This window comes from Cupressus sempervirens, chromosome 2, assembly GCF_028749045.1.
Source record: "Cupressus sempervirens isolate cs-2001-9-10 chromosome 2, ASM2874904v1, whole genome shotgun sequence".
NCBI classification, from domain to species: Eukaryota; Viridiplantae; Streptophyta; class Pinopsida; order Cupressales; family Cupressaceae; genus Cupressus; species Cupressus sempervirens.
The window spans coordinates 56,827,127-56,843,606 of record NC_143119.1 but is presented as its reverse complement, the minus strand read 5'-3'; the positions used below and the strand labels follow the sequence as shown (position 1 = coordinate 56,843,606).

General features: G+C 38.3%; 2 protein-coding genes across 2 annotated transcripts in view; one reads left to right on the top strand and one right to left on the bottom strand.

Annotated features, from left to right (window-relative positions):
* LOC149571043 (calmodulin-binding transcription activator) overlaps positions 1-16,480 on the bottom strand; it is a 291,577-nt gene that overhangs the window by 171,956 nt on the left and 103,141 nt on the right. The gene's annotated exons all lie outside the window — the stretch shown is intronic.
* On the top strand, positions 13,506-16,226 carry LOC149571044 (uncharacterized). The gene is made up of 3 exons (XM_089812612.1): positions 13,506-14,959; positions 15,094-15,382; positions 15,501-16,226. Exons 1-3 carry the CDS (start codon positions 13,554-13,556, stop codon positions 16,062-16,064), a joined length of 2,259 nt encoding a protein of 752 aa, XP_089668738.1. The 5' UTR covers positions 13,506-13,553; the 3' UTR covers positions 16,065-16,226.

Sequence of the window (16,480 nt, the reverse complement as noted above, 5' to 3'; positions counted from 1 at the left end):
CTCTTCAAAAGTACATGCTTCGGATGATGAAAGAGTTCAAAAACATGAACAAGGAGACTAAGGGCAATGACCTATGGTGTATGGAGTGCAAGAAAGAAGGCCATACGAAGGGATCCTGCCCAAAAGATCAATTTTGTGAGATTTGCCAGATTCTAGGACACTCGGTAAAGGAATGTCCTTTCAAACTGAAATCAAGAACACCACAGCAAGTGTTCCTCACGCAGGAGGCATCCCCGTCAGGAGGGAACGGGAAAACCAATACAAAAGGTGCCGCATCAGGCGGATACAAAAACAACTAGCACGATAAAAACAACAACAATAGCAGCAACAACAATACAAGCGGAAGGAGTCGAATTCAGTATGATGCGAATGGTCGGCCGATAGTTCAATGCTGTGCATGCAATCTGTGGGGTCACTTTGCCCGAGAGTGCAAAACAGTAAACACACCGAAGTTATTATGCAAGTGGTGTGGACCTAGCGATCATGACGATGCTAAGTGCCCGAAGTCCGGAGTAAACTTGATTAGTGTTGGGATGGATGAGGAAGAAGTCCTGGCAATCACTCGGAAGCAGGCAAAGCTATACCCCGATCCGACGGAGGAAAAGAAGAGATTGGAGGAAGCACGAGCAGAGATCCAAAGAGCAACGCAGATAGAAACAGCACACCTGAAGGACACGCCGAGTACCTCCGTATGGAACTACGCAGAACAAAACATTGTATGACAAATATTGCAAGCCAAGATACCCGTCAGCATAAATGATCTATTGCTCACTATGCCTCAACTCCGTACGTCACTCACGGATATAGTTTCGATTCCTAAGCAACCAGTAGAACAAGAAAAGGAGAAACAGGAGGGCACAAGTGCAGAAAACCCGATGCTGTTAGCTCTTTCATCTGGACACTATCCGGCGGTTGTTGAAATGGGCATTCTCGGGACTGTGCTAACGGACACGATCGTGGATGGAGGGTCTGATGTCAATGTGCTGCCAGAGGATACTTGGAAAAAGTTGGGACAACCAACATTGCGGCCACCTACCATCTAGTTGTTAACAGCCGATCAACATGGAATCAAGCCATTGGGAGTACTCAGAGCGCAACCAGTGACAATTCGAACACAACCGTTCTTGTTAAACTTTGTCGTGATCCCACTGAAGCGAAGAGGATATGATGCCATTATGGGTCGGGGGTGGCTGATACAAGCCAAGGCAAAACACGATTGGAAGAAAAATACTTTATCAATTGAAAGCAAAGGCCGGAAGTATGTCATTGATCTACACACTCAGATGGTTGGAGAAGAAGCTCTATTGTTGGATTCTGAAGAAGAAGATGATGAGAGGAGGCAGAGTATGGAACCCGATCAGGAGGGAGTCCTACGATTGGAAGGAGATGACGATCTGGATTCAGTAAATGGTCTTTACGATTGGTAGATACAGGATTACGAGCTCTTTCCAAGTTGTAATATGCTAAGGATCAACAAAGGTAAGAAAGAATAAAGAAATGAATGTCCGAAGGAACACAGAGAAGCCGAAGGAGGAAATGAATGTCCGAAGGAACACAAAGAAGCCGAAGGAGGAAATGAATGTCCAAAGGAACATAGAAGTCGACAGAGGAAATGAATGTCTGAAGGAACATGGACAAGCCGAAGGAGGAAATGAATGTTCGAAGCAACATAGACAAGCCGAAGAAGGAAACGCGGGTATGACTGTAGTTGAAGGACAGAACATACAGTACGAACCCAAAAGAAGGAAAGATTCTACTGTACGACTACGCAAGAAGAAAGTATTACGTCGAACCACAGATATAGCAGAAAGGTGCCGGCAACAAGGAAGACACACGATACGGTCTGCACAGGCAACAAAGAGGAAGGGTTCAATAAAAGTTGTAGCAGTACAGAGTGAATGTGTTATTGACGGACAAAAAGGGCAGCTGACGAAGTCCATGGTAGCGAGCTTCGGGAACAAACTGGGCGATATGGAGATGACACAGAACAGGCGTAGCAGGTTTCAACTCGGACAGTGGGTAACGAAGTACGACGACCGGAATGAGATAAAACCAGGGAAGTTCAAAGTTAAGTGGGTCGGCCCGTATCAGATCCAGGAAGTAGGGGACAATGGAGCAATAAAATTATGGACTTTGGATGGACAGGAAGTGCCTCAAGCGGTGAATGGCTCGAAGCTGAAGGAATACCACGACCGGAAGACTTCTGCGTCAGAGAATTGCCTTCGGGCGACCCCTTCATCATTGCAGACCGACAATGCCGATGATCAAAGGGAAAACTGACTTTGCTATTGAAAAAAAAAATGAAAATGAAAAAAAATAATAATAAATTAATTATTTAAACCAAAAAAAAAAGTACCATATGGATTTTGTCTGCTCACCATACGGTTTTCACTTGGTTTTTGAGTTGTACGATTTCTGAGATTTTGAGATTGTGTACGATTTTTAAGTTGGGAGCCGGTGTACGGTTTTAAATTAAACTCTGAAGCACCGTACGAATTTTAACCTGCTCATCGTACGGAGTTTGGAGGAAGAGTACGGTTTTGCAGATTGTAAAGTATGAGATGTACGGCTTTCTCCTGTACACGTTTCCAGAAGTCTACGGGTTTCTTTTTGGTGTACGGGTTTCAATATTTGAATACAGTACTGTTTTCAGGAGCTGCACATTGTAACATCAATTTGAGACCATCGTATGGTTTTTTTTAAATAGTCTAGGAATGTACGGATTTTTTTTCACTGAGAGGATTTCACTACTCACCGTACGGATCTTATGAAGACTTAGAGCATATGGATTTTTTTTTAAAATCTTATAAACTCAGTACGGAATTTTTGGAGGGATTGGAAGTGTACGGATTTTTAGCTATTTTAACCATGCATTGTACCGACTTTATGGAAATTACTGTACGATATCTCTGTATGGATTTTTGAGGAAAGCCATTGACATTGCGGATTTTGGTCGTACGGCATACGGAATTTGGAAGTAAAGAGAGCGTACGGAAATTACAATTTGGAATGCGAGGTAATTGTACAGATTTTTCAAGCATATCATGTCTAAGGATTTGGATTGCAAGATTATACATTTTGAAGAGTGGGGTTTTGGCGTACGGCTTCTACTTGCTATTTGGTAGCATAGAAGGGTGACAGGAGGTTTTCTAAAAAATAAAAAATAAAAAGTCGACAAATCAAGAATGCTCAGAATGAGTATCAGATGATGCCACAGAGTAGAGGAAGAACCAACGATTGCCAGAAAGAGTGTAGAATCGGCAGAAAATGACATAAATGATGTGTTCCATGCAGTTTTGTGTGAGTTTCAGAGTGCTAATTTGGTCTTGGGCAGGGAGGGGCACTGCCCCTCGACCCCACCGAGGGCGTTGCTCCCTGGACCCCCAGTCGTTGCAGATATTAGTCGTGGGAGTCTAACCAGTTAAGAAGACTTGGAGCTGCTACAGGCATGGAATGTCTGTGTACCAAAGACACTGCGAGTAAGTGTTGGTCATGAGGCTGTCTTGGTGGATGCGTAGAGAACTCGGGAGGAGTTGATCATCCAGTTGAAGGCAGTATAGCGACACTTGGTTCAGTGTACCAAAAATTGGAATGCAAAAAGCGGCACAGGTGACTATTAGGGTTAGTTGTCAGATTGGCTAAGGTGACAGTGTTGAAGACCAGTTAGTCAGCCAATGTATTTTGGTTGTTGATTTGTCTCAGAGATTTTGTAATAGTCGTCAGGAGACGACTTTTCTTTTTGGAGGGGATGATGTCGTCGGTAGAAATTGTGTATCAGCCAACGGGTCCCTTTGGAAAGGTTCTTGTTATGTAGCCGACGGGTCCCTTCGGAAAGATTTTTGTTATGTAGTGACATGTTGTATGTGGCCGACGGACTCCTTCGAGAAGTTCTTCGGAAAGTATTTATAACCCCTTCGGGAAGCATTGTATTCATCTTATCATTCAAGCATAATGTAATGTTCTGGCATATGCGAATAATAATAATAAGAAGAGTTTTGTTGTTCGTGTTCGTGTTCATTATCTGTGTGCAATTCTTAATTAACCTATGCGGTAAACATATTGCACAATCATTCATGGAGTATCTTCTTGCGAGTCCAAAATTGCAATTGGGACCATTTGAAGATTTTGAAAATACTCGCATCCAAGGTTCTTGCATTATTTGGCATTTGATGGGAAAGATTGTAGAGTCTTTGGCTACAATGCTTCCCCATAAAGATTTTGTGGTTGAGTTTGTTAAGAGGGTTACTCAGGGATCCTATCCAACTAGTTGTTAAGGGACACAAATTGGAGTCATCTCTTGGTTCTCGGTTTGATGATGATGAGCCTAACATATATCGGTGCAATTTATTGCAACTACACAATAAGGAGTGCTCATCATTTTTCTTTTGACCCACAGGTAGAGGAATGTTTTGCGCAGGTGTGGGTTGACTCCAAGTTAATGGAATGGGTTTGCACCATCTGCAATTGATGGGGTTAGTGTTGCAAGTTAGCAGGAAGCTACGTGCAGACTCAGCATGTCCATGACATTTTCCGGAGGACAAATATCTGACTTTTGGTATAGATGCTTTGCGGAGTACTAGTCGTGTTGCATAGAGATTTCATACTCATGGAAGATCGGTACGGTGTGAAAGGAGTTTTGATCTAGCATATGGTATCAAATATCCATTTTTTCTTGTTATGGATGGATGTGATTTTTGTCTGTAATGGGATCCAAGTGGAGCGAGGATTGGCACTGCAAACTAGGTGAGTCACCATGTTGGTATGATGACAATATGTTGAGGATAGCTTTGCAGATAATATTATCATCACGAGAGTTTTGCGGGTGACATCAGGGGCACTATACATAATTGTTCATAAGATGTGAGGGATCATTGTGTTTCTTTGATTCCTATGATTGCTTGAGGACAAGCAATCTTGGAGAGGGAGGAGTTTAATGTCTCTTTTATAGCATGACCATGGTAGTGGACGGATTTAGCCTATTATTGGGTCCTTGTAGACTAATATTAGTGATTGGCGGACCCTATTGAGGGTTATGGTTCTGTTTGGTGGGACTTACTATATGTAGTAAGTCGATGGATGGTTTCAATGAGCTCTGATGAGTTTTTATAGTTGAAGGATGCTTTCAATTTTTACTTTTGGCTTCTGGTTTGGGCTCCAAGAATCTTGGACAGAACATCTATTTTTAGTAAGTCATCATGTTAGATTCATTCATCGGCTTTCTTTATCAAGATCACTCATGTACTGTCAATTTTGGCTAGTATTGCATATTGGTCATCTTAGTGTAATAGCTCATCGAAACTAGGTAAAAAAAATTTAAATCTTGGGCAAAAGAAACAATAATGTTGTGTGTCAGAATATCAATATTTGTCAGAATATCATAATATTGATAGAAATGTCATTTTTGGAGGCAAAGAGAGTTGATAAATTATATTATTCAAATATGTGCCTAAGCATAAAGCAAAGGGCATTTAAGTGACAAGTGTACTCATGAAGACTATTGGCGTTGAGTGTGAAGAAGAAGCCTTTGCATTAAAATGTAATAAATATAATGCTTTGCATAGATTGAAGCATTCCATTATGCATTATTTATTTGATAAAGTCTGAATTCAAAGGGTTTGGCGTTGAATTGGAGGAAATGGTGAATATTTTTCAATGTCTTTTAGCACTTTGAGTTGGATCTTATGCCAATTAATTGTGTTGGTTATCTGATCAGCTGAATGCAAATTGATCTAGTTCGGAGAGGTTAATTGAGTCCAGAATTGTTCTACTTTTACTGCAAATCATTGTGACAAAGGACAGCTACATCAGGTGTTTATATTCTTTCCATTATAATTAGTATTTCATGCCATTTGAATGCACATTAAAGGGATGCCATCTTTGGTACAAAAGCAGTGTTGGAAATTAAGCATAAAGCAAAGGGCATTTAAGTGACAAGTGTACTCATGAAGACTATTGGCGTTGAGTGTGAAGAAGAAGCCTTTGCATTAAAATGTAATAAATATAATGCTTTGCATAGATTGAAGCATTCCATTATGCATTATTTATTTGATAAAGTCTGAATTCCAAGGGTTTGGCATTGAATTGGAGGAAATGGTGAATATTTTTCAATGTCTTTTAGCACTTTCAGTTGGATCTTATGCCAATTAATTGTGTTGGTTATCTGATCAGCTGAATGCAAATTGATCTAGTTCGGAGAGGTTAATTGAGTCCAGAATTGTTCTACTTTTACTGCAAATCATTGTGACAAAGGACAACTACATCAGGTGTTTATATTATTTCCATTATAATTAGTATTTCATGCCATTTGAATGCACATTAAAGGGATGCCATCTTTGGTACAAAAGCAGTGTTGGAAATTATGCTGGCTGCAATCTCTGATTTGGAGCAGCATTCCTTGTCATAGGGCTGCGATTGATCTTTAGAAGGGAGCATTTGAACATATAGAGATTCCATTTGTTGTTAAAGTCAGTTTCAGTATCAACAAGGAACCCAACATTGGATATCTACAATCGTGAGGTGTTGGTTCCCAAAACCGCAGATTGGAATCCTACGAGTCTTGCCAACTCAATGCTGGGATATCCAACCAGTTATGGCCAACTTGATGGAACTGAACAATGTAGTCCGAGTTCCCTACACTTCTGGCTCTACAAAACCAAGGCGGGTGCAACTGATCCTGGACAAAACACTTAGATCCAAGACACTCATAACAGATTGATTAAAATGCAAATGTATCGAAAGTTTCCCAGATGGCAAGAATTATAGAAAACTTTAAACTTGCAAATTACGAATTAAGAATAACACATGAATATATGAGTGCTTTTAATAAAGATAATTATTATAGATGATTGCAACAAATGAATACATTAATTCTTCAAAGGAAAGATATGAAATAATTGCCAGTGTATGTATTGCAAATTATGAATAATATAAAGACCAATGCCAAAGGGTGATAGAGTCAATATTATAAGTTTAAAATGTACAACTTTATAAAATTTTGCGTACATCAATGATAAACAATTTAGTAATCAAGATGTGACGGATCAAATATCTGGACGCAACTTTAAAATAGTCTAGAATGTATTTTAACTCCTGTGGTTTGGAGACAAACCAAACATAGATTCCGAAACAATTAAACATTTCTCAATATCTATGATGTTCAATTTTGAAATGCTATAATTCATCATGTCCGCTTATCTATCATATTACTTATTTATAAAATTAAAATAATAATTATAAAGGACGAAACTATATAATATTTTAACTCTAAAGCTTCATGCAAATAAAATAAAATAATTATCTCTTACTGATCATGCCAAAAATAAAATTGCACTGCAGACACTCCTTATGAATGATCCATCCAATGCAGTTTGATTCTAGAATTGAATAAGAATTTGTTCAATAATCGACATTCCACAGGCTTAATTAAACAAATCATTTCTTTAACATTCAAAGAATAAAATATATCAAGTGCATATAATATGCTAAAATTTAAAGAATTGTATATGAATATGAATATTAATAATCTGTCTTTTGATTTTTCATCTCATATTTAGAAAGGATGGAGAGGTATGTCCTCAACCATCACACCTCCTTTTAACAAATAACTAACCTATGTAAAATACTTAATATAATTTAATTTTGCCAAAATACAACCGGCGGTGCCTATAGTTTCCATCGCACATACTCCCATAGCCTCCTCGAGTGGTAATATCCTTCCAAATGTATATTTCCTAACTAATGAGTGTAGGAAATACATGGAAGGCACAACTTCAACATATGGGGCATAGTCATTGCGTTGTAGAGATTCCATTCATTTCACCATAGGTGTTGTTAACTCATCATCCTTTCTCTTGTGCCTGGGTTCACAAATAGTCTTCTGACTTTGCATACTTATCCAATCTTGCCGCCTTCCTCTTCAGCATGCATACCTGCAACAAATTCAGAGAGATGGGCTGATTGATATTGAGGCAATAAGTCAAGCACCCGAGGCCATTGGTGATGCTTTGTTAGTTGAACCAAATCCAGATTTGGGGAGATGCACCGCACCGCTATGGTTAAAGCAAATGCTTATACCAAGAGGTGAGGTAGTAACTGCCCGAACAGTTGAAGACATCCAAGGACTAATAGAAAAGGGTGATGGCGAGAACCCAAAGCAAATGGCAAAGACGGTGGCAAAGATAATCAGGAGCGACAACGATGGTCACCGAAAGGTTCAGATTGCTATACCCACGATTAACAAGGCATTCGATGAGATTGTGGCCCAAGAATATGAGATAGTGGAGCATAATTTGGGAAGAAACACAGATGACATGGAATGTGAGGAGATCTAGGAAAGTATAGCTTCAATCAGAGAAAGGTTGAGGAAGGCAAATGAAAGGATCATAAAGTTGGAGGCCAAGAACAAATAGTGGAGAGATTTGCAACCTATCCAACAGTTGCATCAGGCAGCCCTTCCTCAAGACAGCGGGAGCAACCTAGAAGAGATATCAGCTCAGCTACATGAAGTCAAGGATTGGATCCAGGATACAATCCAAGACGGGCGGAGTTTCTTGCCTTCCTTTATCTCGACATTCCCGTCATTAGTGACCGTTAGAAACAAATTCAAGGTATTTGAAGAGGAGTGGAAGGATTTCCTTCCAGTCAAGGATTTAGCTATTCCGAGGCTACAGGCGTTCATTGCGCTTCCAAAAACATATTTGGGAAGGGTCAAATTGGTTGATGAAGGAGGATTGAGTACGATTGAGTCTTTCTTTGTAGCCTTGACTACCAGATTAAGAACACTCGGAGATACAAAATGCAATTTACACATCATAACCCAAGCTTCGACACTTCCATTTCAACCATGATGAGCAACATTGGGGTGGCACTTGATTTTGAAGACATTGGAGAAGAGGACATTGATGAGACAAGGCTTGGATCAAGATTGGATGAGCTAGCAAAGGTTGTTATCAAGAAGAAACATCTCGGCACCCTTTCCTCCCTCAAAGCCTTTACCAATTTTGCAAAAGAGTATGAGAAGGACCATGAGAAGACACTGCAAGCAGCAAGCAGCATGATGAAATCGGTTGAGCTCAAGATAAAGCATACACCTTGCCCTCCCATGGAGGAAGTCAACGAAAGGCTAGCTAGGTTCATTGCCTTACCCAAAAGAACAAAAAAAAAAGGGAGATTTATATTAGAAGATCATTTGATGTAAGCCCAAGTGGCAATTTCTCTTTTTCTTCTAAGATAGGAAAAGTGTCTAATTCTAATTGGCCACCATTTTGGTGCCTTCTCATTGGTTGCTACTTTTCCACTTGTTTCATTGGTCCATTGATGAGGTGGTGTCTTCTCGTTGGCCGATAGGGTGGCAACCCTAATTAGGGTTTCTAGGATTCAATCTGAATCGTCGGTTTTGCCTCTTTATCTCTATCGTCGATTGTACATTTTGGACTCTATATAAGGCCATTAGATCTCATTTGTAATGGTCGGAGAAAATTGTTAAAAAGATAATGCCAAAATTCGTTATTTCTTTCTCATTGTTGTGACTTGTATGGTGATTAAGAGCCTTTGGTATTATTGCATGGTTTCTACTTCCACTAGTTAGAATAAGATTTTCATTTTAAAGTTGCTAAAATAGATTTCATTTCAAGTTGCTAAGTAAGATTAAGAGTAGATGGATAGTTGCATGGTAGCATTAGTGGATGTTTGATAGGGATCAATAACTAGGCCACTAGCATCCTAGCGGCTTGTTGGGAAGCCTTGTGTGATAAACTAGTTTATTTTCCTTTGAATCATTGCATCTATAGAGGTGGAGCCGCTGGTTAACTTTTATTAGATTTGATCCCCGTACATTTGTTAATCTTTCCATTCATAGGAGTAGGAGTAGAATAACAAGTAGTTAGGAGTTGGAGTTTTGAAGAGGAAATTTAGAAAGGCGTAAGTCATAAGAACATTCACCCTCCATCACCATCACCTTCTCCATCAACATCAGCTGACATTCACATCGAATCACCATCACCATCATTCCACCAAAGACCAAGTTATCTTTGAATGAATAACGTAAGCCTGCCTACGTGATTACCAGCAAATCACATCGATATACTGAGTTAGTATCCACAGGTGTAAGGAACATTCGAGTTATTGCCAAGGTTGCACGGGTACATGGGAAAGGGAATGGGTACGCATATTTTTCGAAATAGGGGACAAGGGTACGCGTGTATGTCTAATTTTTTTCTATATAATTAATATTTTATAGAAAATATAAAAATCAAAATATATGTCATGAATCATGACATTGAGCATTCAAAATAAGAAATTTGAAAATATGAGCCGGAAGTCAAATTATAATATATATATATATATGCTATTGCTGAATGTTTAATGTTAAAGTATTTTTCATAATAAGGGACAGAGGTACTTGGGTATGTCAAACTTATTTTAAAATTATACTTTTATATTTATAAAAAATCTGAAATTATGAGTCATGACAATGGTTTTTCAAAACAAGAACAGTGATAAAGTTTGCAAATGTAATGTATTGTTTTCAGTTTCAGATTTGCTATATGTTTGAAATAATAATACATGATAAATGCTTAGATGCATAACACAGAAGTCAGACTTTAAACATGAACAAGAAGATCCTAAATCATATGACAATGACATATTGCAAATGATAAACTAATGACTTGAACAGTGATAAAGTTTATTGTTAATGAGTATCAAAGTTTCAAACTGATTTGGTATTGAATTACGTTTGATAAACAAGCAGCTAATACAAAAATTAAAAAACCAAAAAAAAAAAAATCAGAATCTAAATCAAGGTCCTTAGCTATGATGCTCTCCACCGAGTACCCAGTACGTGGGATACATGTACCCAGTACTTGGGTACGTGGGTATGAGTACCAAGGGTGTGGGTACGAGTACCCATGCAACCTTGGTTATTGCTTATGTCTTCATAAGTATTAACTTTTCAAGAGAGGAATTGTGTGTTTGATACTTTGTATCAAGTATTCAATTCCTATATGTTATGTAGTGATACAAAAACTGACATCAAAAAGTTTGTAAATCATGAAAAAATAATTCAAACTCCTTGCTTTCTTCTGGATGAAAATCAGGCTCGTGAACTTCTTAGTGGTTTTCTTTTTTATGGGCCCTCCCCGATACACCAAGCTGCGTATAGACTATTGCTGCATATATATAACATAAATTGACATTAAAATTCATCTATCGCACAAGAGAAAATCCTGCAGGTACATTTCATACTTCCGTAGCAACCCTTTCTTCTTTTCATACTACTCGGAGGTTACTGTTGCTGCAAAAATTATGACATGAGGAATAGCAAACAAAGTGCCATTACACCGGATGATCTTCTATGAAGACTCCACAATCAAATGATAACATAGCCCTCCAGATAAAATCGCGCTTCAATGATGTTCAGAATTTGATATCGTGCTGCTACAGGAATGCCATGTAGAGGCCCAGTTACAGAAAATGGGGATCGGTAAACAATTTCACACTTATTTGGATCCTATGTCCAGCTTCAAACAGCACTTCACAAGTCTGTTTCATCAATTTATATATTGCAATGATAACCATATCAGTTTTTAGTTTGACTGGAAAAGTTTCCTGTGGTGGGACTCTATAGTTCAATCATACAAATATATACTGCTTTCTATATTAATAATCTGCACAAAGTCTGTGAGATGTATTTGATTGTGATGATGCCTTCTCTCAATAGGTTTACATTTCAATAGGTAGATATATTGGAGTTAAATTGTTGTATGTTGTTCCAACCTCTCTAACATAATCTTTGACTTTGTTTCTAACATTCTCCTATGTAGGATAGACTAGGGATATGAAATAACCTTCACCAAAGGATAGATTGCTGCTTGCTACTTAAGTATATAATCAAAGAAAATATCCACTCAAATATATTTTAATTAACTCCTTCAGTCAATACCATCCTTGTCAATATGGGAATGGAACCTTTTTACAACAATGATAATGTTCAATATATATTGTTCTGAAAAATCTCTAACATCCATATCCTTACTTCTTTCAATTAATATCGTTCACAAATGGAGCCCCCAAATGTTGCAACATTTGGGTTCCATCACCAGGTTCTCTATTTAATAAGTTGATTGCATATTTCTTTGGCATTTGTAAATACTTGCAAGTTTCATTAATAAGAATAAAAGGTAGTGTGAATTTTGTGATAGTTTTCAATTTGATGTGCATTGTTATCTTGCAATCTTAAAATTACAAAAAAAGCACATTTTTTCAAAAAAAACCTAAAACATAAACTTCCAAAACACAAAAGAGAATTCTTCAACATAGATTAGAAGGTGAGCTAGTGCGTTTCATTACATATGACACCTCAGTGTTCATGAGAGAATAATAAAGACTATAAGGTAAATCATTACAAATATGACAAATACAAGACAAAAATTATATGTATTGAAGAGAAAATTGTGGACTCTATAATCAACACCTTCCATCCTATGTATGGATCCATAAAGACATTATTTAGTAAAGACCGTTAGCAGTCAAAGTGGAACGATATGTCGACGACAATAATCATTGACCATATCTATAGTGATTAGAATGGTGCAATGAACGTATGGGTTGTATCAATAATATAAGTTGCGGGCATCAACTAATGTTAATGTTATAGTAGCTATGGTCAGATTCCTTGAGGCCGATATAGATAACATAAAGATTGTGATAGTATAATTATATTATATTATATTGTGACTATATAATTATATTATATTTATTGTGATAATATAATTTATATTAAATGTATAAATAATATATAATCAATCATATAAGAGATATACATATAATCAATTTTATATATATATAATCAATTATATGAGATAAATACTATGCTCCACGGGGACGCGTCCCCTGCCTCTGTACCCTAGTACCCGTACCGGGTACGAAACGGGGACGCGGGTACGAATTTTGGGCGTACCCTGCGACGTCCCTTTTTGAGGGGAAAGGGGACGGTCCCCGAAATGCAAAAAAAAATTTCATAGGAAACTTGGGTACGGATTTCCGTACCGGGGACGGTGTTCCCGTCCCTCGCCCGTACCCTTTTGCCCACGCCGTCCCCTATTTTCCAGCCGGCCGCGGGTGAGTTAAAAAGTTAAAAAAAATGGTTTTTTTTAAAAAAAATTTAATCTTTTCTATTCCGCCTAGGGCCCACATGGATGTTAAGTTGTTAACCCTAATGTGTCTTCTTTTAAATAGTTAAAGTTGGAGTTCATTGCTCATTTAGAGTTGTTTGCAAGTTGGGAAGAGGAAGAGGAAAACATTGAACATTCAACAACACCAAAAGAGGAGTGTGTTTTGGAGGTGGAAGAGAAAGTTTTGCCTTCATTTCTACTTCATTCCAGGTATGTTTTTTATTTTCTTTTTGTTTGATTCAAACTTCATTGTTGTTTGTTGTCATTTTTCATTTTTTTCAATGACATAAAGAGGGCATGTTAATGGAACATTGAAATTTTTTTTTTTCTATAACTTGCAGCAATATACTATAAATCATTGTAAAATCCAAAGGCAAAAACATGAGCAGCAGTGAGAGTGAGGGAAGTAGTGATAGCACGGAAGTTGCCATGCAAGAAACTCAAGTGTCACAATTACAAAGACCAAGAAAAAGACCTAGGGCAGCCATTGATGAGCCTAATGTAGATGTCCCTATGGAAGATGCAATGCCTAATCCATTTGAGTGCCCTTCCAAAGCCTTAAAACAATATGCCAAAGGCCCATTCAACCCTAAGAAACCTCTCCTACAATTTGCCACAAAAGTAGACAAGAATAAGAAGAAAAATTCGGGGGGTAGTAGGGAATGGGAGTGTCATTTATGTAAGAAGCATTATTTTGGGAGCTACACAAGAGTGTATTGCCATCTTTTATGGATAGGTGGGCAAGGGGTGAAAGGTTGCAAAAAAATTACGGAGGAAGAAAAACTTGAGGCCAATAGGTTGTATGTGGAGGGGGAGTTATTGAAATCCGGGGGTCCTATGAGTAGCACACCCACACCCTCATTGACTCCCACTAGCACTGTTAGTAAAGGGAAGGGAAAGGCCAAGACTAAGAGAGATACCAATGTGGCTGATTTATTTAACATACAAGCAAAAGATAGAGCTGAAGAGTCCATTGGCAGATTTCTTGTTGCTCATGGCATACCATACCATGTTTCTCGTTCCTCATTCTATAAACAAATGTGCAAAGATATTTATGCTGCTGGTCCCTCATTTGTACCACCAGGAGAGACTAAATTACGCACCACTATCCTTGACAAAGAGTACTCAAAAGTAAACATTTTGATGGAGGATATGAGGCAAACATGGATGAGTGATGGATGTTCTATTATCATAGATGGTTGGACCGATATCAAACATCGGCCACTCATCAATCTTATTGTCACTAGTACAGCAGGGGCCTATTTTCTTAGAGCCATTGATTGTTCGGGAAAAAAGAAGGATGCATCCTTCCAATTTCAGATTTTGAAGGATGCTATAGAAGAGGTAGGGACTTCAAATGTTGTGCAAGTAGTCACTGATTCAGCCCGTGTGTGTAAATCAGCTGGATTGATAGTAGAGAGCACCTATAGACACATTTTTTGGACCCCATGTTGTGTACATGCATTGAATAACACCTTGAAGGACTTTGGGAAAATTGATTGGATAAAGACTATGGTGTTTGAGGCTAGAGACGTGCAAATGTTTATTTGCAATCATCACACATCTCTTGCATTATTTAGGACATTTTCCAAAAAAGAATTCCTCAAGCCTGTGGAGACTCGATATGCTAGCTACTTCATTTTGTTGGAGAGGATGCTTGAGGTCCAAGAGGCCTTACAATCCATGGTGGTCAATGCAGAGTGGAATAGATGGCATGAATCAAGCACCCCAGATGGAAGACTTGTCAAACGAAGAATCCTAGATGAAAATTGGTGGACCACAATGAGGTAAGAAACTTAAGAATTGGTGGATATCATAATTGTTATTATTGCTGATTTAATAAAAAAAAAAATTGATTTAAGCACTTGCTGATTTTTTTAACATATTATGTTTCTCACTTGCAATTTTCTTTCATTTGCAGATACATTTGCTCCTTCATTGACCCTATTGTGCAGGTCATTAGATATGCTGATACTGACTCTCCTAGCCTTGGAGAGATTTATGAGACCTTTGATAGCATGCTTGGGCAGATCAAGCAAGCTGTTAAAGATAAAGAACCTACTTTGGAGTTCTATGAGGAGCATCTTAAGCCCATTGTAATGAAAAGGTGGAACACTATGAACAACCCACTTCATATGGCAGCCTATGCAGTCAATCCAAAATGGTATGCACCAAGGCCTGGGAGAGTGCCTCCATCTAATGATGAGGAGGTGAGTTTAATTTATTAAAGAATTCTGATTTTATAATACATTTTTAAATATTTTATTTTATTTGTAAAGTTTATAAACTCTAAGTTCTCACTTCTTAATTTTTGTTTGTTCAATATAGGTGAAGGACGGCTTCTTCAAGGCCCTTTCAAAAATGTATAGTGCAGAGGATGCTGCAAAAATTCGAGGGCAATGGCTTGACTTTGCCAATCTTCGTGGTCCAACATTTGGTAGACCAGAGGCGAGGACTGATAGAGCTACATTAGCTCAAAAGGACCCGATTGGATGGTGGACATGGCATGGTAGGGATGCACCTGAGCTGAAAGCCCTTGCCACCCGTCTTCTCTCACAGGTTGCGAGTTCCTCTGCTGCAGAGAGGAATTGGTCTACATATAGCTTCATTCAATCGGTCAAGAGGAACAACCTTACCTCTAGACGATCAGAGAAGCTTGTGGCTGTTCATAGTGTATTGCGACTACAGGAGCAACAGAGTCTTGAGTATCGACAGACTCCAGCACTACGTTGGGATGTTAATCCTGAGGATGCATTGCAGATTGATGAGGATAACACACCCCCAGGGCTGCTTGGAGTTCCATTGGATGAGGACCCTCTGCCTACCCCTGCCAGTGATTCAGAGGATGAGATTGATGATGATCTTGATTTAGATAGAGATTTAGATTCCTAGAGAACAGCCATATATTTGGCTTTCTGCTTTTCAGATACTCAGATACATTATTGCTTTTGATTATTATGGAGTTGGACATCTCATTTACACTTCTAGTATTTACTTTCATTGTGTCATTTTGATTTTCATTTCATGCATGATGATGATAGATTGATACTTGGAGCCTTTGGGCATTTTTGCTAATTGTATGCGATATTCGGATATATCATCGTATCATATTCTCATTTTGATTCTAATCTTAATAGTTTTCAATTTCCATGTATTCTATGGTGAATGGTTTATCAATGTTATGATTTATCATTGTTATGGTATGCATATCAAAAATATATCTCTAAAGAAGTCTAATTCTCCATATATAAAAAATTTAAAATCCCCTATATTTTATAGCCGTCCCCTAAGGTCCCGTCCCCTAAATT

Excerpts from the sequence above, each read along its gene's own strand:
- LOC149571044 (XM_089812612.1), top strand. The coding sequence starts at position 13,554 with ATGAGCAGCAGTGAGAGTGAGGGAAGTAGTGATAGCACGGAAGTTGCC. Across the intron at positions 14,960-15,093 it reads AATTGGTGGACCACAATGAG|ATACATTTGCTCCTTCATTG; the intron begins GTAAGAAACTTA and ends TTTCATTTGCAG. Across the intron at positions 15,383-15,500 it reads CTCCATCTAATGATGAGGAG|GTGAAGGACGGCTTCTTCAA; the intron begins GTGAGTTTAATT and ends TGTTCAATATAG.